Raw genomic sequence first — 23385 nt, 5'->3', positions numbered from 1 at the left:
GTCTATTTTTATTTTCAAGTAAATGGAACAGGTTCACTTTCCTTAAATGGTAATTTCAACTAAAATTACTGTTTGGGCATATTGATTAGAATTTAATGCACGCAATAGGTATTTCCATTGTTAGCTCTGTATTATTATTACTCTGTTTTATTAGGTAAGTACTATAGCTTGGTGGAAAATTATAGGCTCAGTTCCAGAAACACTAAAATGATTACTAAAATCAATAATCAATTGCATAGAAAGGTCTCGCTCGAGTTTTACTTTACCTCGCGTCACTTGTAAACGTTCTTGAAGCAACTCCAATCTGTGTATAATGAAAGGCGATATTCTATTTTGTGTTCTTTTCGCAATTTTTCAGCGTTCGATTCACAGTTCGCAAATCGGAATTAGTACGTCGTCAAATTTGGTCGAGGAATGTGGAGCGAAGGTTATCGAAACGATTTTTGGACAAGAACCGGTTTACTTCATTTACTATAAAAACATGAACCATCTTTTACCGTTCCATGTAAGTAATCCCAAGATTCTTGTTAACACCATACGCATGTGGTCTCACTTACGCTCTCTCAACAATTTCGTAATTCAAGCTGCCAATTTGAGCGTATTTGAAGAAAGCATGGCATTGTTGAACTTGGTTGAATCTAATGTGCGCAATGGACGATTTGTAGTGATAACTGATCATCGGAATTTAGCGAAACCCGTCTTCAAGTGGTATTGGAAGAACAACATCGTTTACGTCGCAGTGTTGACTATCGACGTCAAAAAGTCGCTCCTATTTACGGGAGATCCAAATGACGCGTTGAATGGTTGCGGACGCAAATTAAACGTGATCCACAGTCAAAGTTGTACAGGCTCATTTACGAACACATTTCCTAAAGCTACCAGGAACTATAATGGCTGCCCTGCGACTGTCGGCATCCCCATTAAATCGCGGTACGAGTTTGATCCAAGACCGTACACCTTGAATGTTGTCCAGGCAGTATTAAACATTTCTTTCGTCCTTGTTCATCACAACACCACTTTACTAGATATGCCTGAACCCTGGCCTGAACTATTGAGTGATTTACCCCTGACGATTTTTACATTTCAAAATGGTCGTACCAGTCATGTGTACGCAAGAGACAACGTTGTGGTCGTTGTTCCTCCAGCAAATAAAATATCGTATATTGAGGTTCTGATAGTTGCTTTCAAGAAAGAAGTTTGGGTATCGATTCTTCTGACTTTTGTGTTATTCGCCATAGCTTGGTACGTTATCTGTCGATTTAAAGCGAGATTTAGTACTATCATAGTGAACACTATCAGTATCACACTCTCTGGCAGTTCCAACTACATTCCCATCAGTTCAACTGCAAGATTCGTAATCATGTGTTACATCATATACAGTGTACACATACAAACCGCGTACGTTGCGGAACTAATGCGGTTGTTGATGTCGCTACCAACGGAAAAACACATTGAGAGCTTAGACGAGCTCTTGGGGACGAATCTTCAAATTCGGATGGATGTTGAGTCTACATTAATGTTTGATATATTTCTGTTTAACATACCAAAATATCACGGGTTAGATGAACGATTTCTAGATAACGGTGACCCGCACAACTTAACAGAAAGCTGGTATGCTGATAAAAAATTTTCATTCTCTATACTTCTAAAGACCTTACAATCGATTGAATTGCAGCTGAAAGTGTCGCCTCCACCTTATTTTGTTGAGAATGAACATTTTAGGACTATCACGAATGTATTTTTGAATGTGAAATCGGCTGCCTTTATTGACAGTATGGACGAGATTATTGATAGGCTGACGGAAAGTGGATTCTACGACAAGTTGGACCAAGATAGAAAGTTCGACGCAGAGGAGAAGAAGAGCAAATTCATTTCTGAGGAAGAAGTGGTGGCTTTTTCTTTTGAGCACCTCAGCGGGGTCTTTGTGATATTCGGTTGTGGTTTATTATTATCAACTTTGACGTTTTTTGGAGAACTAATTGTGCATCGTTTTACGAAGTGATCTACTGCCCATTGCATTTTAAATTGTGGTTTGTTCACTTAAATTTTAGTGTGGAAAAATGTATTTGCGTGTAGACAGCACAAATGTTAATAAATGAAAGCTTCAAATTATTTAGTACCAATTAAACAAAAGGCACTGTTACGTTACCGAGAATTTGTCTGCCTGAAAAATAAATTAAGATTAGCAAATATTACAGGGATATAGGAACTATCCTCTTTCAACCCAACTGGTTACGCTTCTTCCAATACTTTCAGGTAAATGTATTTTACGTTATTAGAATTAAACTTGGCACCCCCTAAGATATTCAACTACCCCGACTGAATACAGAAGGAAAAGTGATGTTGAAACTTGTACGAACTGCCCAAAATTCAAAATGGGCAAAGATAATTCAGGACACTGTAGTGTACTTCACCGCAAAGTTCGACGCTAACTTCACACTACAAGAACACGGAAATAAAGTCAATCCGGCAACGTTTAAAATTGCCCACCCGCATGACTATTCCCTCCATAACTAAACAAGATCCCTCTTAAATTTGAAAAGTGCCACGCCATCAAACATCTAAGGCAGGGTCCCCTTACGTTAGTTGTAGCATAGTGAAAGATCTTTACACTAAGGTTGTAGACAACGCTTTGACCTGGAGCACAGATAGGAAAGGAACGTAAAATAAACACTCAAATTGTGAAGTTTGTTTAATAATGATCGCAATTATTATGATTGTGAAAGTTCGGAAATTAAAGTCGAAATAAATTACATTGCAAAAATAAACTTTTGAAAATGCTAGTTCACCGAATCAAAATAGAAATAGGATGGAAAAAAAGAACAAAAAATAGCAGGTAAACTTCAAGAGGTAACATATAGGTTAAAAACAAGTTTTGGGAATTATGTGTCAGGTAAGCAGGTACCAAGATTCTAAGAAAGGGTGAAATACACAGGATGTGACTCATATTTGGTGCAATAAAGTCCTTTTGTTAAAAGCAAGATGGAAAATTACATGGCCTTGTAGGCAAATTTAACTAAAAACAAGATATGTGGAAATTATTGAATCGCCACTCATTTATCGCACATAGATTCTAAACTGAAGAGCTTTGATTAGCTAATCCCGCTCCTGCAAGATAGGTAACCCGCCCCTGGTTTCGGGATTTCGAGCCTACAGTTGAATGTCGAAGACAATCACGGAATTAGGTGTCGTAGCTCAAATGGTTACAGTTTTTACCACCCCCGTGACTGCTTCATTCACGGAGAACACTTGTTAGTTACAAACAACAAGTCAGTACATACATCAAACGAATCGGTAATTTCCACATATTAAAATAAAAAGATCAAAACTTATATGAATGTTACTTCAGGGACAAGACCAAGTAATCAACATCAATAAACATAAATTAAGCAAACATTACACCAAAAACGTAAACAATTACAAACACAAGGATAACGGTATTAAATATGTCATTCTGCATTAAGGTTAAACCAAGTAAAACACGTTGACGTCTCTTATCTGGAAGACTCTTGAGTATCTAGAAGTATATAAGTAAGTTAAAGAGTTGTTCGTTCATGAATGCTTTTAATTACGTATGCAGCAATAAATATAATGACAATTAATTCTAGCTAAAATGAGTTGCAAACATTATGTCGAGATTCAGTACACTGCACTTATTATCTACAAGATCATGTCAGTCAGTCCATCAAAAGCTACAATATAACAGTATTAAGTAAATAAGTGGAGTTGGTAAATTATGAGAGTGGTTCTGTGAATTGTTGCACTTTGCACGTACTGTGTGTTAGAAGATGACGCTGCAAACGACCGTTAGTATTGGTGGCATAATTGCACTGGTTACAAATGAAATGTTTAGATGTCCTTTGATGATGTTTCCAATCATTCTGATCGTCGGTGCTATAGTAGCACTGTTTGCAGGTGTAATGTTTGAAAACGATGTTGTGTGTTACAAGATGAATCTTCAAATTACTCTTACAGTTTGTTACATATTGGCAGTGATGGCAGTTGAAAGGTTTGGAATTATTGTGTCTTGAAATATGCCGCATTAAACTAGTCTTGACGTTGGTGGTGTACTCGCAATGGTAGCAACTCAAGTTCTTCGACGAGTGAGTTAAAACATGATTTTTTAAAGACTCCTTCTTGTTCGACGAATAATTACACTGATCGCATTTAAATCTTTGGAAAATATTGTGCGTTGCCAAATGAAGTCTTAAAGTGACCTTGTTATTTGTTGCAAAGTCGCAATGGTCACATTTAATAACTTTGGAATTATTGTGCGTCATAAGATGATATCTTAAACTTGTTTTGACATTTGTGGCGTAATTACACTTGTGACACTTCAAACTTTTGACAGTATGACATGCTAAAACATGATTCTTCAATTTATATTGGGCACTTGTGGCAAAGTCGCATTGATCACAAGCAAAATTCTCGATGGTACTGTGTAGCAAAATATGACGCGCCAAGCTGGCCTTCATATTCGTGGCGTAATTGCACTGTTTGCAAACGAAATGTTTGACAGCTATCTGATGATGTTTCCAATCCTTCCGATTATCGGTGGTATAATCGCAGGGAACGCAAGTGTAATATTTGGGATGTACCGAATGATGACGCTTAAATTTGCGCTTGCCATTGGTGCGGAAGTTGCACTGATTGCAATTGAATTTTTTCGAAGCGTGATGCTGATAAAAATGACGACTTAAATTTGATTTCCCCGTCGTCGAATAATCACAATAGTCACATGTCGAAATGTTATGTGTTAGCAAATGACGCTTTAAGTAATTGTGACGGTTCGTCACGTAATCGCACTGATCACACTTAATATCCTTGAAAGTGTTGTGTGTTAAAATATGATTCTTTAGACACTCTCTAGAATTTGTGGAATAATTACATTGAGCGCAAATGTATTTTTTGACGGCGGAATGTTTTAAAACGTGACGCATTAAATTTAGTTTGGCTTTTGTGACGTAATTGCACTGGTCACATTTAAAGTCGTTGGACACACTATGCATCGCCATATGATTTTTTAAATAGCTTGTTCTATTTGTGACAAAGTTGCAATGTTCACATTTTATATCTTTGGCAGTATGTGTTAAAAGATGTTGCTTTAAATAGTGCTTTCTGTCCGTTTCATAATTACATTGACCACATTTTAAATGGATACAAGAATAGTGTCTTAAAAGCTGACTCTTATTATTGGTGGAATAAGTGCACTGATTGCAAACAAAAGGTTTCATTGTACATTTTTTCAAATGAAGTTGCATTATGTGACTTTCCAGCCATGACTTATCTGTCGTTGCATAGCTGCACTGGTAGCATTTAAACACATTCGAAATGTGTGTCTTCGGAATTTGGGTGCCATTTTGCGATAGTAAAACTACACACTCTTTAACTTTAACACAATTTGAGAAACCCAGTCTTCCTTTACATGTGCCTTCGTCAGAGCACGCTTCGCATTTAATCGAAACTGAACCACTACACACTTCCTTTTGCTCTTCTAATGGCAATTTGCACTCGCCATCCTCCTGCAATTCGTTCCTCCCTTCGAAACCATCGGCACAATATTCCTGCTTTATTTTGGTGCACTCCCCATTCACATAATCCATCGTCTCCAAAGAGGCGTAGATTTCTTCTTCATGGTTGAACTCAGTCTTAATAGTGATATCATCGTGGGTGAACATGATGGGGTCGGTAACTGATCAATAACATAAACGTCTTATTATTTCCACAAAATGGTTGTTCACTTACCTCTTTGGCACCTGGTTTCGGTCGACCTACACGTCTCGAAAAACGGTTAAACAGACAAACATAATACAGAACAACAATAAAGGTGGTAAAAAATCAACGCCGTTAGTGTGGTTAACCATTGGCTGTATCACAAATACCGATAACGGTCCCGATTGTCATAGACAACTGCCAGTGGCGTAGGCGTGTTTTTTTCATTTGCAACAATTCCGCTTACATTTGAAAAGTGGCACGTGATCAAACATCTAAGGCAGGGCCCCGTTACATTAGTTGTAGACAACGCAATGACCTGAAGCACAGTAGGGGAGGAACGTAAAATAAAACACTGAAATTGTGAAAAGTTTGTTTAATAATGATCGCAATTATTATTGACTGTAAGAGCTCGGAAATTTAAGTCGAAATAAATTACATTGCAAATATAAACTTTGAAAATGGTGGTTCACCGAATAAAAATAGAAATAGGCTGCGAAAAAAAGGGACTTACCAATAAAAAAACCAGCCGTCAAATTAATATCAAATTGTGTTGTAAAATTAATTGTTTGTGATGATGTGAATGCGTAACATAAAATTATAACATCACAAAAAGTAGCAGGTAAACTTCAAGAGGTAACATAAAGGTTAAAAACAAGTTTTGGGAATTATGGGTCGGGTAAGCAGGTACCAAGATTCTAAGAAAGGGTGAAATACACAGGATGAGACACATCATTGGTGCAACGAAGTCCTTTTGTTAAAAGCAAGATGGAAAATTACCTGGCCTTGTAGGCAAATTTAACTAAAAACAAGATATGTAGAAATCATCGAATCGCCACTCATTTATCGCACATAGATTCTAAACTGAAGAGCTTTGATTAGCGTAATCCCGCTCCTGCAAGATAGGTAACCCGCCCCTGGTGTCGGGGTCTCGAGCCTACAGTTGATTATCGTAACTCAATTTTGACTACAGTTTTTACCACCCCCGTGACATTCATTCACGGAGAAAAATGTTAGTAACAAACATCAAGTCAGTACATACATCAAACGAATCGGTAATTTCCACATATTAAAATAAAATGATCAAAAATTATATGAATGTTACTTCAGGGACAAGACCACGTAATCAACACCAATAAACATAAATTAAGCAAGCATTAGACCAAAAACGTAAACAATTACAAACAATAGTATAACGGTATCACACATGTAATTCTGCATTGCGGTTAAACCAAGTAAATTTCAAAAACAAAGATTGAAACACACACAAAATATAAAATGCGGCATACAAAACACAAATACGATATAAAGAAATGCAAAAATGACTACCTGCATTAAAAAACACACAAAATAACAACAAACATTTATGGAGCGACGCGTTCACGAACGTCATTCAAGACAAGATGCTAAACGTAACCAACGTTCGTGCTTTCTAGATCGCGCAGGCAGCTTTTCCCCACCTAGAAATTGCATGGTTGCCAATTCTGAAAAATGTACGTATCGTCGTACGTTGTATATACAGGGTGGAACCTCTCAATTGTATCTGATGCTTCTGGGATCACTCATTCTTTTGCCTTTATTTTATAGTGGGCGGAGTGTTAGCAACTTGCTACTCTTCCCACTCAACCCACTATACAATCACGAACAGCCATGCCTTACCTGGGATTCGAACCCAGGACGCTTGTAGCCAAAGTTAGATCTACTAACGTAAGCTCATCTGATCTACGCAAGTCGGCATTACACTCTGTATAAAGACTAAAAAGCAAAAACTTAGTAGTTCCGTAAACCTCTCGTACTAACGTGCGTAGTTACGGTAGGTATAGTTGAGAAAACAATGAAGAATTGTTGAGGAAAACGTGTAGAAGATGAAGTAAGGCGTGAACAACATGTGCAAAAGGTGGGGAGACCGTGATAGAGATTTGAAGCAAAGAGCGCACGGGATGAATGGGTTCAAAAAGGGTTTAAGGAGGCGAGAATAACGCGCGTGAAATATAAATAGAGGTTTGATTGGGCGTGCAGGCGATGTAAAGGCGGCTCGGAATGGGAGTGAAGCGGACGTACAGGTTACTCATGAAGGAAGAAAAGAGACAATCTCAATGACAATGTAAACAAAATGAAGCGAAAATGAAGGTGCGTGAAGACAAGAAAAAAGCTTGAAGGATGTAAGATCTATATAACACGTCTAGGAGGGTGTGAACCAGTTGAAATGAGACGGTAGGTCAGTGATAGAGTCGTTTGAGGGGGGAGAGGCGGAGATCTAAAGTAATGTGAATACAAAGAAAAATGTAAATGGGTCTTGAAGAAACCACGCCAGAAAATGGTGAAAGGGGAAACGTGGAAGATGGTCCGGAGATTGGAAAAAATTGTTACGCAGTTTAGAAAACAAGTAACAAGGTTTTCGCCCTAAGGCGGATAGGTACAACGCATGAGAGGTTCCACCCTGTATATACAACTTACGACGATACATACATTTTTGAGAGTTGGCAACCATGCAATTTCTAGGTGGGGAAAAGCTGCCTGCGCCATCTAGAAAGAACGAACGATGGTTACGTTTGGCAACTTGTCTTGAATGGCGGTCGTGAACTCGTCGCTCCATAAATGTTTGTTGTTATTTAATGCAGGTAGTAATTTTTGCATTTCTTCTCGTATTTGTGTTTTATATGCCACATTTTATTTTTTTTGCGTGTGTTTGAATCTTTGTTTTTGAAATTTACTTGGTTTAACCGCAATGCATAATCACATATGTGATACCGTTATGCTATTGTTTGTAATTGTTTACGTTTTTAGTGTTGTAATGTTCCTAGGGGGGGGGGGGGCTATCAAGCCGACACGGAAAACGTTGACTTACCCTATACTTACGGTTGGCAACTCTGGCAAAAACTACAAGCAGAGCCACCTACCTTTCAAGTCGAAACGATGGTAGTCTCGCGGCACTTTTGAATTTGGATGACAGTCGGCTCGATATGGGTGGCACGAATGGACTCCTACGTTGTGTAGTCGGTTCTTTTATGTGTTGGGACGTGAGACATAATCGGGAAGGGAATTAAATAAAAGACAGAACTTTTGTGCGTAAGAAATGACAAGATCAAATAAATATATTAACGCACACACAAGACCATGCCAGGGAAACCTTCTACGGGACTAAAACCCTGGCACAGGCCACACAAATACATGAAATAAATCACCTACAGCAATAAAATGCAAGAGAAAATACACATAAATAAAACATCTCAAATGGTATTATAAAATCAGATAATCAAATCAAATGCAATTAAACAAGTTCATAAAATCAAAATACACAAGACATCATAAATACAGTGGAAAACATGATAAATCAATTCAGTACAAAAACACATCAAAATACCTGTACGATCAATAGAGATAATACAACTCATCAAATAAACAAATTCCATGTACATAGGAAACATGTAAATGGTGTGGCTCTACTCCATCCTTCAGTTAACATAATTTAATTTAACACGAAAAGTACATGTGAGAATGCCATTGGTCAATAGCAAGTATTCATGTGAAAATCGATTATCGCTCAAACAGAACATATTTTAAATAGAGGAAATGTTACTGAGAGGGCCCCCATCTCATATTGCGAGACACAGAAATGCAGCCTGCATGAGCCGAGCAGGTAACAGATACAGCGAAAGATCTAACTGCATTAGGTACCTACTCCACGGAGACAGAATAACCCACTCGCACACGCAAACATCGAAACATCAAATAAAAGAGCCCCCCTTTCGTATAGCTAACGCACAGAAATGCAGCGCGCCACGAATCAGCAAGTAACAGATACAGCGAACCATCAAACTGTATTAGGTACTTCCCTCACGGAATAGTTACGGGTCAATCGAACAGAGCAACATCACACCGATAATCAACTCCTCATGAATAACAGAAATAAATTACTTAATTAAACAAAATAATGGCATAATCATCTGTACAGTATTACAAACAGGATTCATCTAACGGTACACGAAACAAAAGCATGGAGTACGCCATGATTCAGATATCGTAGTTTTTGCAAAATCAGCAAAATGTAAATAATATCAAATTGAGGCAAGAAATTCAATGATTAAATATCTAGTACAAGAAAGAATAAAATGGTTACTACCTGTAAATACACCTTCAAAACACCATCACCAAAAATTATCAAGAATAATAAAAAAACCCGGGAAAGCGTGTGTCTTCCGTCGGCCTCGTCGCCATCTTCTTTTTTCATTCTCCTAGCTTCGTTACGAAAATCCCCTAGTATTCTGCATCTGCGCAAAACGGTCGTTGGTTATATACAGACCATATTATATTTTTGTTTCAGTTGTAAACGTGTGTTGCCTAACCATCAGGGTGGATTATCACAGTGTAATGCTTGCTTAATTTGGAAATTACCGATTCGTTTGATGTATGTACTGACTTGTTGTTTGCAACTAACCATTTTCTCCGTGAATGAAGCAATTTTTTTTTGGGTTGGATCCATCGTTCCTCGAAATGGGGGTTGAAATATATTGTGTGAGGTTTAGAGAGTTTTGATCACACAATATGTGAATGAAGCAGTCACGGGGGCGGTAAAAACTGTAGTCAAAATTGAGTTATGACACCTATAATTCCGTGATTGTCTTCGACATTCAACTGTAGGCTCGAAACCCCGAAACCAGGGGCGGATTACGTATCTTGCAGGAGCAGGATTACGCTAATCAAAGCTCTTCAGCTTAGAATTTATGTACGGTAAATGAGTTACGATTCGTAATTTCCACTTATCTTGTTTTTAGTCAAATTTGTCTACAAGGCCATGTAATTTTCCATCTTGCTTTTAACAAAAGGACTTTATTGCACCAAAGATGAGTCGTATCCTGTGTATTTCACCCTTTCTTAGAATCTTGGCCTGCTTACTTTACCCATAATTCCCAAAACTTGTTTTTAACCTAAATGTTACCTCTTGAAGTCTACCTGCTACTTTTTGTGTTGTTATAATTTTATGTTACGCATTCACATCATTACAATTAATTTTACTACACAATTTAATATTAATTTGACGGCTGGTTTTTTTTATTGGTAAGTTCTTTTTTTCCCAGCCTATTGCTATTTTGATTTGGTTCAAAGTTTATTTTTGCAATGTAGGTAATTTATTTTGGACTTAAATTTCCGAGCTTTTACAATCATAATAATTACAATCATTACTAAACAACCTTTTCACAATTTCAATGTTTTATTTTACGTTCCTTCCCTACTGTGCTTCAGGTCATAGCGTTGTTTACAAATAACGTAAGGCGGTCCTGCCTTAGATGTTTGATCACGTGCCACTTTTCAAATTTAAGCGGGATCTTGTTTAGTTTTGGAGGGAATAGTCATTCGGGTGACCATTTTTAAACGTTGCCGGGTTGACTTTATTTCCGTGTTCTTGTAGTGTGAAGTTAGCGTAGAACCTGGGGGGGATAAGTACACTACACTCCTTTCAAAACTATAAACGTAGCAGTGTTTTATTCTAGTTTTTTGCGACAGCTCGTAGGATTTTCCTGTACCAGATCCGTCCATACCGTGTCTGGGAATTCAACTTACGAGTTTAAACCCCGAGAAAATTAGCGTTCGCATTGGACGATCCAACAACCGGGAATTACTCTGGGGTAGATTTTATACTGCGCCAAGAAATTAACGTGAAACTGATTTCGACCACCTGCAATTTTTCTCAGAGGTTTTTATTTATTGGCAAGACACCTCTAATAACCGCGCGAGGGGCTGCGTATTAGTTGAAAGAAATATGGTACGCAACGGAGAGAACTTGAACGTTTCGATCAAAGTTTTGCGACCTTTAAATTCAAAGTAGGTATAACTTAATTAGAAACCATTGCGATAAATACGAATCATAGCGGAAGTTGTGACCACGCGAAACTAGAAGAACGGACGGTCGCGACTAATTTGGCGCAGATATTTTTTACGTTACATTGTACGCTTATCGTCGGATTAATTAACTTTTTGAGCGATCGAGTTTCAGCTGCAAATCAAAGCAGCCATTCATTTTACGAGACCTAGGATTCTGTAGAGCGACTGTATCCTTGTTAATCAATTGGATCAGTGTCGAGAATCAATACTTCGAGCATGGACACGTATTCAATAATCAAAATAAATTAATTATCGTACAAATTTAGTACTAGATTTTGGTAGTAAGTTGTCGACCGCGACATTAATAAGTAATAACTAAATTAGTAAACTTATAATTAACTTAAAAACAACTCGAATAAAAAAATTAACATTAGAAAAGTAGATATTTACTTTACAAAATTCCCGAAACAAAACAATGCATTTCCGTATTGTGTATGTAACAAAAAAGAAGCAAGATACATAAAACATCAAAGTAAACATGGTTGCAATATTGATGGCAAGCTGGAATTGTTGACTTCACAGCATTGGCTTATCGAATTAAATATACGGCAGGTAAGTGACAATAGGGAATTGAAATAGAATTTCTATAATCATGGAGGCAGTACAAAGGACCCAAAATGGAGGCCTATGTGCGCGAGCGGAAGTTAACAAAAACAAAAAGATTCAATTAGTTTTTATTTATCCAAAAAAAAAATGGTCACAATTCAGACCTATGTTTTAAAATGTGGTGCCTTAAACTCCACTTTCTATTTGTCGCATAATTGCACCGGTCACATTTTAAGGCTTTGAAAGTGCCGTGCGTTAAAATATGTGCCTTTAAACAACCCTTGTCGTTTGTGGCATAGTGACACTGATAACAAACGAAATCTCGGGCACCGCTGTGCATCACAAGGTGTCGCTTCAAATGTGACCTTTTGTTCGTGGCATAATTGCACTGTTCGCACTTAAAGTTTTTGGAAGTTTGGTGCGTTAAGAGATGTTCTCTTAAATGTGACTTGTGATTGGTTGCGTAATAACATTGGTCACAATTGAAGTCTTTCAAAAGCTTGTGTGTTAAAAGATGTTGCTGCAAGTGTAACTTAATATTGGTCACATAATTACACTGATCACATTGTAGCTCTTTGGGTAGGTTGTGTCTTAAAGAATGCTGTTTTAAATGTGACTTGTCAATTGTTGCAAAATTACACTGATCACATTTGAAGTCTTTCGAAAGGTGGTGTCTTCTCAACAGATGCAGCTTTAAATGTGACTTATTGTTTGTCGCATAATTACACTGATCGCACTTGATATCTTTTAAAAGTTTGTGGGTTAAAAGATGATGCCTTACAATGTGTTGCTTTAAATTATCCTTCCTATTTGTCGTGTAATTACACTGATAACACTTGAGGTCCTTCGACAGCTTATGCGCTAAAAGATGTCGTCTGAACTTTGAGGTACCGTTTGCTGAATAGTCACACTGACCACATTTCAAAAGCGCGATCTCTGAATTCTTCTCGGATGGTTGGTCCTTCAATTCGGTCCCGGTGTCCGAATGAACGGCACTTGTATCTTCCCTCTTTATTGAGGCGGATGTCTCGTTAACAAAATCCATTTCTTGAAGGCTGGCATTGATTTCCTCTTCACGGTTCGGTTCAATCTTAACCAATGAAGACAGTTCGTGAATGGACATGGTTTAGGAGCTAACGGGGAGATTTTAGAACAATTCCACTCATGCGGGCTCAACTAAAAAGTTCGTTAAAAACTGATGGAGGGGAAGTTAGCAACTTAAAGAACAAGTTCATCGGTGTTTACTGCACCGCTAGAGCTTGATTTTAAAGGTTGTTCTTAGGGTGCGTTCTGATCACTTTATTCTCTAAAGCGTTCGTTTATTGGTGCACCAGACCCAAGGTTAGTACACCAGACCACCGTATTTATTTCTCGTTTTTTTTTATTACAAAAATAGTATTTTACATTATTAGCCAGGTAAGTGAATTTTTACTGGGGATAGAAGTTGAGCACTTTTTCGTGTTTTGATGTTCTTTAGGTACATGCAATTTATCATTTTACGAGTTGGTTTGTTTAAATTGAATCGTAGATGTGTTTTATACTAAAATGATTTATCTTTGTAATTATGCTGTTATTTGTATTTCGTTTTGGAGGTAGGTTATACACTTGCTTTTTTTGAGCCCGGAAAAAGAATTGTCTGAGATCGACCGGGAAAAAACATTTTCTTATAGAATTTGGCTCGTAGAATCCATAATTTCTAACAGTTCCCAGATCGGGCTACTAGATCAAAAGTTACAGCCCTTTGAATTTTCTTTCGAAATTGGTTTCTAGTCCATAATTTTTGATTGAGACGTCTAATCGAAAAAGTACGAATCGTTTTGGATTCTACGCACCAAAATTAATAAGAAAAAGTTTTTCCCCGAGAAATTTTGTAGTCGATTTTTGGTAAAAAAGGAAGGTTATACACTGCCTTTTTTTGAGCCCGGAAAAAAAATTGTCTCAGATCGACCGGGGAAAAACATTTTCTTATAGAATGTGGCCTGCAGAATCCATAATTTCAAACAGTTCCAAGATCGGACTACTAGATCAAAAGTTACAGCCCTTTGAATTTTTTGTCGAAATTGGTTTTTTGCCCATAACTTTTGATTGAGACGTCTAATCGAAAAAGTACGAATTGTTTTGGATTCTACGCACCAAAATTAATAAGAAAGTTTTTTCCCAAGAAATTTTGGTGTAGTCGATTTTTGGTAAAAAAGGAAGGTTATACACTGCCTTTTTTTGAGCCCGGAAAAAAAATTGTTTCAGATCGGCCGGGAAAAAACATTTTCTTATAGAATGTGGCCTGCAGAATCCATAATTTCAAACAGTTCCAAGATCGGACTACTAGATCAAAAGTTACAGCCCTTTGAATTTTTTGCCGAAATTGGTGTTTTGTCCATAACTTTTGATTGAGACGTCTAATCGAAAAAGTACGAATTGTTTTGGATTCTATGCACCAAAATTAACAAGAAAAAGTGTTTTCCCGAGAAATTTTGGAGTAGTCGATTTTTGGTAAAAAAGGAAGGTTATAAACGCTTGCTTTTTTTGAGGCCGGAAAAAAAATTGTCTGAGATCTACCGGGGAAAAACATTTTCTTATAGAATTTGGCCCGTAGAATCCATAATTTCGAACAGTTTGAAGATTGGGCTACTAGATCAAAAGATACAGCCCTATGAATTTTTTTTCGAGAGGGAGGGGGGAGATCACTACAGATTGGTCGGAAACTATATGCCTATAAAACGACCCGAAAGTGCCCAAGATGATCAAAAAAAAATCTGGAAAGTCTTCGCATGTTTTGCAGAAGTTCCAGAACGCGTTTGGAAGACTTTTTCCAGTTATTAAAAACCCGCTGCAGAGCTAGATGAGACCTAGTTGAATTATTCATTTTGGGAAATCTAAAAATTTAATGGGAAGCATCCCAAGGCCGTGTAAAGTGGAAGGCCTAAAACTTGCGAAGAAACTCTGCCAGATTCCTTTCCGGAAGATGCGAAAATCTGCAGATATCCGACCTACTGTGGGTCAAGGTAGCCGGCAACCACGCCGTCGTTGATTAGTCACCTCTTACGACATGCAGTCTTGCTGCAGTAGGGTTATTCTAAATCCCGCCCCTACACGGGTAAAAAATGCTTCAAATATTTCAAGATCTTTAGCCCATAAGATCTTCATTGTTCTGCATTTCCTCGAGATTCTATGGATAGGCGAGAACAGTGATGGTCGAAGAAGACTAGAGAGCGTACAAGAGATGGAGGAGCGCTGAAGGGTTGGGAAGGCTGAAGAGGGGCAGGTAAGGCTAGGAGAAGGCAAGGTATGAGTCTGGAAAAGGCAGGATAGAACAGGACGAAATTAAAAGACGGAAGATGGCACAAGTCAGTAAAAATTTAAAAAATTCTTCTCAAACTTCATTTTTACAACTAAGTCAACGTAATTAGGGATCTTTTCAATTTTTCTCTCTGTCGCCTTTTCTTTTCCCCCGTTTTTCGTTTGGTGGTGGCGTCTTTAAATAGCTGAATACTCTCGCGGTCCTCTATTTCCTTTTGCATCAATTGTAAGCCGTACAAATTGTAACCGACCATATCCTGCAAGACACAAGTTATTACCAGACAAGAACATTAACAAACGTAACCCTACTCGTAACTCCTCCACCTTTACCATTGCCAACTTGTTCAGCTGTCGTAAATTGGACAGGAGGGCGTGATTCGCTACGATCGGCGCGTGGTGTATCTTCAAGAGGAACATCGCTATTTTGCATACGAGCTCGTTTTGGTAGTTGTTTAGTAGTAGGGAGGGAAGCATTTCCAGTATTTTACACACTGATGAAAAGGGCAGCAGGAGGAGGGATTCTTCCAAGTCGCTGGAAAAACAATTAAAGTCGCACTAAATGACGGCTAACCCTCACCTGGCGCGTATTCGTTTAAGAACCTCGAAAAGGAACTCGTGATTCGCCGTCACTCCGTAAGCCTGCATGAGAGGATGCGGCTGCGGTAACGGGAGAGTCTGAGACGAGTTCACCTGCAGCGCGGCGTGTTCGTCCAACTGCTCCTGGTACTTATCAATTATTTCGAGACACTCCAAGATGCTCTCGGCGCCCTTTTCGCTACCGATCGTCTTCTTCGACGGTAAATTGAGCCCCGGTTGTCCAGGAACAGTCGTCTGCTCCCCAGTCGCCAAACCCTCCCGTTCGGCCCTCTCCTCCTCCTCTTCGTCCTGCAAAACCAGGGGCTGATCGGACTTTTCGTACAGGCGCAAAACGCGATCGGCACCCGAAGACACGACATGCTTCCCACCCGGGCTGACGGCCAAACTCCACGCCTCTCCGACGTGCCCCTAAAACTGCGCCGTGAGTACGCCAATCGTCACCAGCCTCAACTCACCTGCAGCGTGATTATTTTGTTGTACGTGTCCGCATCCCACTCCTTCACCTTGCCGTCCTTGCCGCACGTGAACAAGTAGTGGGTCCGCGGCACGAACTGAAGTCCGGTAATCGAGTCGTCGTGTGCGAAAATGCTCTTGTGACAATCGCCGAAATCCATGCCCCATATTTTCAGATTGCGATCGGCCGAACCGGTCGCGATCAAGGTCGAATCGGACGAGATGTCCATGCAGAGCACGGGCAGCTTGTGACCGTACAGCGACAGGTAAAACTTGAAGGAATCGGCGAAGAAGATCTTGACCGTCGAATCCAAGAGGGCGACGGCGACGAACTTTCCGTTCGGCGACAGTCGCACGCAGAGCACCGCGTCTTCCAACTTCAACGTGCGCTTGTGCAAAAGTGAGAGCACCTTGGCCTTGCTCTCCGTTTTGATATCGGCGATTAACTCGAACTGCCAGAATTTTACCGTCTGATCTCCGCCTCCCGTAACGCATCCACGCTACAAAAAAAAATGCAATAGGTTATTTCCACATTAGATAGTTCTGGAAAACTGGGAGTGAAATGTGAAAAAGAATCCGGAAACCACATGGGTACTTCTACAATTATTGATTGTAGAGACATCTGTTGAACATCATTGAACTAAATAAGTAGATGTATAATCAAAAGTTTTGTGGATCCCATGGAGATCCTTGAGGAACTCCCCCACTCATTCTTACCATGTCGGGTTGCAAACAGATAGACCACAACTCGCCACTATGCGCGGGTATCTCCTCCAAGACGTCTCCGGCCGCGATATCCATGATAACCAATCGTCCATCTTTGAGACCGGCCAAAACGTGTCGATCCCCCGGAACGAACATCGTGCACAACACGTACCTGAAAGAAGTTCTAAACAGACGAATCGCCCGAGCACCGTCTTACCCGACTTCCACGGTCCGCACGCACGCCAAAGTCTGTCGGTTCCACATTTTAATGGACTCCCCGCTCCCGGAAACGATCGCCAAATTATCGCTGCTAAAGCTGAGCGAACGCACTTCGCTCTGATGTCCCAAGTTCTCGATCGAACGCAGACACTGCGCCTGCGCGTCCTTGACGTGCACCTTCAGCGTATGCAGCGACATCGTGTTGTTCGCGAACGTGACGAGAACGCGCAGCTCGCCGCCGGTGCCGATCGCGAAATGGTGATGTTTCGGCTTGTGCGGCAGCTTCAACGAGGTTAGCCGTCGGATCTCGTCGCGCGAGCTCAACTCACCCTCGCCCTCTCCTTCCGCCTTCTTTCTCTCCTTTCGTAATCGCTTTTTAAAGCGAGCTTTCGCCTCGTCGTCCGTGCAGAAGTAAAATAGTTCGATCTGCGCGTCCGTACCTTGACAGCCGAGAATTTGCGTCGACACGTCCGTCACCATCGAGGTGACGCGACCTCGGCCCGCCCGCAGTAACGAGCACGCCTTGTGACACTGAAGCGGATGCTGCAAAGACTCAAGTCAGCGAACCCAACCTAGCGTCGCCCAGCTTACCGAGCAGTCATCGTTTTCGTCGAGGGTCGCCAGCTCCAGCTGCGCGGATATGTTTTCGATCTTCGGCTTCTCATCGCCGTTAACATCGCGAACTGACAGCTTCCACACGCGCAGCTCGGCGTCTCCCGAACCGGTGACGAGATACTTATCGTCCTTGACTAACGTCAACGCCCAAACCTGCGGTTTGCAAGTGACGCGAGAGTTGACTTAGCCACCGAACTTACCTCCGTGTGGTGTCCCACTAACGTTTTAAAACAGTACTGAGTGTCCAGGTCCCAGAACTTTACGAAACTGTCCTTCGCGCCGGAAATGAGGACCGGCTGCTGTGACATGAAGGTAACTTGGGTAATCGGTCCTCGGTGGCCCGATAATCGGCACAATCCCGCTTCGGAGACAGTATCCCAAACAATGACGTCAGTATCCTATAATGCACACCTTCAACATTTCCGAATAGATTACCAATTATTCCACATTACAAAAACATGCCCTAGACCTTTCCCAATATTTTCAAATACAGTCGACATTTAAAAATCATCGGACATTCGCAAAGACTTTGACAATTTCTTACACATTTCAAACATTTTGAAACTGAAATGAAATATTCAAGGAAACTTTGACAAATCGTCAATGTGAAGGTTGCCGAATGTGCAAGGTAATGCTAAGCCGCCGGGAAGTATGAAGTGCGCTGTGTGTGTGAGGTGAGGCGGCGCAGCTGCCGAAACCGAGCGTACGACCTGTCCAAGAAAACATTGACTTACGTAGGAGGTTTGCGGAGTGCGTGAGGTGAGGCGGCGCAGCCGCACCTAGCTACTGTCCCATTCAAGGAAACATTCAGAGATAGACGGTATGAAGCTTGTATGTCCCATTGAAGAATATGAGATTAAATCGTTCAGTACAATTTTTATAATCGAATTCTTTAAGTCTAAGGAATTTTTTTTTGACTCAAATTTTAGGGTCACTTTTATTAACATTCTAACCATAAATGACAAACAATCAAAAATAACACAATGTGGCTAATAATCCACAGTGAAAATTGGACGAATTAATTTGAACACGTTTGAACACTAAGCATTGTTTGACATTTCACATGAAACGATTGTTTCCAAAGCCTACCACACCTAATGACAAAAAAAAAAGAAAATTTCTTTAAAAAAATTCAGAATGTTAAAACCTGACCCCAAAATTCCAATCTACATTCATTTCTGCTAGAAACCTTTATTTTATTTCTCGATTTTGTATCAGGAGAATACAATGTGCGAGGAGGAGGAGTATCAGGTGGCAAACTCAGTACAAGTTTTTTGACTGTCAAGAGAACATGATAAACGAGAAGGTCTTTTTTCATCAACTGCCTTTTTCCAATGTTGTATTAGGAAAGTATAATGTGCGTGGAAGTTTCCCCGCTCCTAATCCACGAAGTATTAGTTGGCAAACCCTCCCAAAATTTTGTTTACCTACCAGGAGAACATGATGGACGAGGTTTTTCAAACATTAAAAGAAAAATTTTAACGCTTTGCTCCGGTTTAAATTTCCCTTAATCTTGCGAGGAGGTGTTCCTCCTCCTAGTACACGGAGTATCGGTTAGCGAAATCTTTGAAAATTTTTCTGACTAGCAGGAGAACATGATAGACGAAGAGGTCTTTTTTTATCAACAAAAAAGTGTTTTTTTATTCCAATCTTATAATGTAAGGTAGCAGTAAAATTTTTCTGGCTAGCAGGAGCACATGATGGACGGAAACGAGGACGGGGAGATCCTTTTCCATCAAAGAGTGACGTGTTCCAACGCTCTACTTTGGATTAAATTCTTTCTTCTTTCTGGTATCAAGAGAATATAATGTGCGAGGAAATGTTTCCGCACATGATACACGAAGTAACAGTTGGGAAACAATTTTTCTGCCTACCAAGAAAACATTTCTGTGATATTGATAGTTTGTCCACTGTACCTCTTAATATAATCAAAGTAGCGTATTTTTTGTACAGCTTTTTAGATCGGCAAAGAATTATTTAGTTGTAAACCAACATCACCTAAAGTGTTTTGTTCTACTGAATTTCTTATTTCAGAAATTTTTGTATCAAGTTCACAGAAGTTCACAATTGGCCAATACGGATAACATTGCGCGAATTCGAACACTGAAAGTACAACCCTTATATGAAAATTTAAAAATCATTAATTTAACTCAGTTAGAAGATTCCGGTACGTAATATTGAATTTAAATGAAAAACTTATTACCTTCTTTTACCCGAGTTCATACACGACTGTTCGGCAAAATCATTAAAGTAAAACGCCCCCCCCCCCCCTGAAAAACAGAACAGAACAGAAAAATTCGCTTTACCTCACTCAAACAGTTTCTAAAACTACCCCTTGGGTCGTCCAACCTTGGAAAACTGAATCATCCTCCATTTAGGATTTGTGGAGTGGAACCAAAAACTGTCGACGTTAAATTCTGCCTCGTAGCCGGGAGGTTTTACTGTTTGCAAAATCCCAAAGAATGCTCGATGTTGCATAAACCAAATGACCGAATTAAATTGAATAACATATTTCTTTTGTTTAATTTTACAAGGCCTACCTAAAAGTGTTGGGTGCTTTTCTTTCTCGCCATCGACAAATACCGGAACGCGATTTTGAAAAATGGTTTTCACTGGCCTCTTTGGATGTTATTTGGCTACTTTTTCATAAAGAAAAAGTCATATCATTCCATTGGGTTTTTTAGGATTTTGGGTCATAGTGTCAAAACTAGCCCCCTGGCGAAGAAGGATTCAACTAAATTAACTATATTTTGGTTGATTCTTGTTGCCCAAGGAATGCTCTGTTCAACGATACCAAATTTGTTAAAATTGGTCAAACGGTTAAGAAGTTAAAGCAGGTTATTGCAAAAACAATTGAACGCCCCACGCCATCTTTGTTTTTGAAATAACTGAGTTTTTGTTTTTACGAAAATGATAGATAAACTGGTTCTCTTTAAAAATGTGAAAAAAGAATGTTTAGTTTATTACGCGAAATTTAAAGAAAATGCAATTTTAAAATTTAAGATGGCAGTTACACCTTCTGGTGGTCATTTTTAGAACTTGAAAATATAAATCATACGACGAACGGTTCCCGAGATATGGCCGAGGAACAGTCTTATTGGGTCACCCGGTACTAATGACTCAAAACGTAGGGGTCTACGCAATTCGATTCTCGCGCATTTACAGGACCGTTGGCACATGCCTTGAATTCATCTGACACGACGAATGACAGGCGCTCGATCTCGACGGCTGCGCCGCCTCGCCTCGAACTATTTTTTAATGTTGGGGGAAGCGCGTAGGGGTCTTTTTGTCTGCGCATGCATAGTCTATTTTTTTACGTGTGTTTAATTTATTTTTTATGAAACAGCTTCCAGTAAAATGTCCGTCCATAAATAAAAGTTTGGTCTGCGCATGCGCGATACATTCACATGTTTATGACAAATAATAATCCAAAATGGCTTCCAACTGAGCCCAACTTCGATTCCTCTATTACAGCATTTAACAGTTTTCTCAATCAAATTGGATAAGATCAAGATTTTGGACATCTCCATTCCAAAATGATCGCAAAGACTGAGCACGTTTCAGTTTTCTGTAATGATTGTATATACAGGGTGGTGCATCTAAAATAATCCACACTTAATCACTGTGAAACAATGTGATATTGTAATGCAGTGGGGGGAAAAAGAGATGAGAAACAAATGATCTACTTTGGATTTGTTTTTTTGGGGGACTGTACACCCCTCTTTAGAGAAACAAATAAAACTCATTGTCAAATTGGTGGTCATATACCTAGTAAAAAATGCATTAATGGTCACACACTAATTAAAGGTGGATCATTTTAGATGCATCCTGTATAATGATAAACTGCTTAAGTATCTGAAGTGCTCATCAATTCTGTCAGTGACTGTATACAATTATTGACAATGACTGGCCTCACCTTTGATCCCGATGCTAGCTTATGCCCATAGGTGTCGTAGGCCAACGTAGTAATTTCAGAACGATGCCCCGAGAACACGCACACCACCTCGGCCGTCTCCAAATCGTACACCTGCACGATACCGTCCGCATAGCCGACCGCCAAATTGCGTTTGTTGGGGCTCGCGCAGAGGAACGTGGCGGGGCTCTTCTCGCCCAGCAGCACCTGCGCCTAAAAGCGGTCGGTTTGACAAATCGAACGCAAAGCCAAAGTGTTACCTTCTCGCCGAGACGTAGATCGAAGACGATTACGTGCTCGCACGCCCCGACGGCGACGTATCGTCCTTCCTGTCCGTTTAACGCGACGAAGACAGCGTTGCAATTCGTGCTCGTCACTATGTTGAAGTTTCCGGCGGGCACGTAACGCAAATATTCTTTGGTCAGGCCCATTATTTATGGAAGTTGCATTACAAGTTCTTGAACATTCAAATTGTAAACACGTTGTTTACGTTTCGCACATGTCATAACCTAAAATAAGATTCTTTGGAAGTGGTTCTTGTAACTACAAATATACAGCAGAGAGACCATAGGCGTAGTTGATACAAATTACCAACCAGTGCAGCACATGAAAGTCGAGGATGCTGAAAAATTCTCAGAGGAAATTTAGGATGCCCAAAAAACTGAAGAAAGCGACGCAGACCGTAGTGAAGGTAGCAGCCGAATTAATGTGTGGCAACAGTGTGTAGTCACAGCAAACAGGTCACTCCCCTGAATTTGGAACACGTGTTTTCGTATAATAATTCGCTCCTGTACCTTTAGGGCCATTTTTAAACACCTTCCTAAAATAGACTTTCCATTTTTTTTTATTTTCTAACAGGGCATTACAAATTGTGTATCAATGGTTTAATGCCGTTTTGAGAGGAATCTCCAATACGTGTTTTCGTATAATAAATCGCTCCGGTACCTTTAGGGCCGTTTTGATAGGAATTTGTAGGTACTGTATATATAGGAATGTAGTGAACCTAGCAGTCGATTTAATTGAATTTCTACACTTTAGGGATGTAGTGAAGCTAGCAGCCAAAAAGTAAAATTTCTATTCAAAATAGGGCGTGGTTTTCAGGGGAGTGGCCTGTTTACTGTTACACACTGTTGCCACATATTCATTCGGCTGCTACTTTCTGACTGCTACCTTCACTAAATAATAATAATAATAATAATAACAACAAATGATACAACATATTCTACAATCAGAGATTCACCTCTGAAGCAAACCACATTATCACCACCCATTAGTATTCAACCCAAACGCAAAAGCCTAAACAGCACTTTAGACTCACAACATGACACACAACATACTGTAATATCTCCACCCTTAACTCAACCAACCACACAAACACAACTTCCTGAACAAACAAACGCAATAAATACAAGTAACGCAACACGCACTACAAAGACGCCCTCACC

General features: G+C 39.7%; 3 protein-coding genes across 3 annotated transcripts; all 3 read right to left on the bottom strand.

Annotated features, from left to right (window-relative positions):
• Positions 1–3553: 3553 nt before the first annotated feature.
• LOC116181365 (zinc finger protein draculin-like) lies at positions 3554–5870 on the bottom strand. Its single transcript, XM_031501708.1, has 2 exons — positions 5746–5870; positions 3554–5692 (listed from the first exon to the last, which is right to left on the bottom strand). The coding sequence occupies exon 2, from the start codon at positions 5676–5678 to the stop codon at positions 3735–3737; it is 1944 nt and encodes a 647-aa protein (XP_031357568.1). The 5' UTR covers positions 5679–5692; positions 5746–5870; the 3' UTR covers positions 3554–3734.
• A 6422-nt stretch (positions 5871–12292) lies between these two features.
• LOC116180734 (zinc finger protein 257-like) lies at positions 12293–13264 on the bottom strand. Its single transcript, XM_031500852.1, has one exon. The coding sequence runs from the start codon at positions 13262–13264 to the stop codon at positions 12293–12295; it is 972 nt and encodes a 323-aa protein (XP_031356712.1).
• A 2211-nt stretch (positions 13265–15475) lies between these two features.
• On the bottom strand, positions 15476–22453 carry LOC116180915 (WD repeat-containing protein 3). The gene is made up of 10 exons (XM_031501095.1): positions 22201–22453; positions 21944–22153; positions 18228–18425; positions 18004–18180; positions 17411–17955; positions 17206–17365; positions 16491–16988; positions 16016–16443; positions 15748–15970; positions 15476–15695 (listed from the first exon to the last, which is right to left on the bottom strand). The coding sequence occupies exons 1-10, from the start codon at positions 22369–22371 to the stop codon at positions 15531–15533; spliced, it is 2775 nt and encodes a 924-aa protein (XP_031356955.1). The 5' UTR covers positions 22372–22453; the 3' UTR covers positions 15476–15530.
• Positions 22454–23385: the final 932 nt, after the last annotated feature.

This window comes from Photinus pyralis, unplaced genomic scaffold, assembly GCF_008802855.1.
Source record: "Photinus pyralis isolate 1611_PpyrPB1 unplaced genomic scaffold, Ppyr1.3 Ppyr1.4_LG9, whole genome shotgun sequence".
In the NCBI taxonomy this organism is placed as follows: Eukaryota; Metazoa; Arthropoda; class Insecta; order Coleoptera; family Lampyridae; genus Photinus; species Photinus pyralis.
This window is presented reverse-complemented; position numbering and strand designations above follow the sequence as displayed.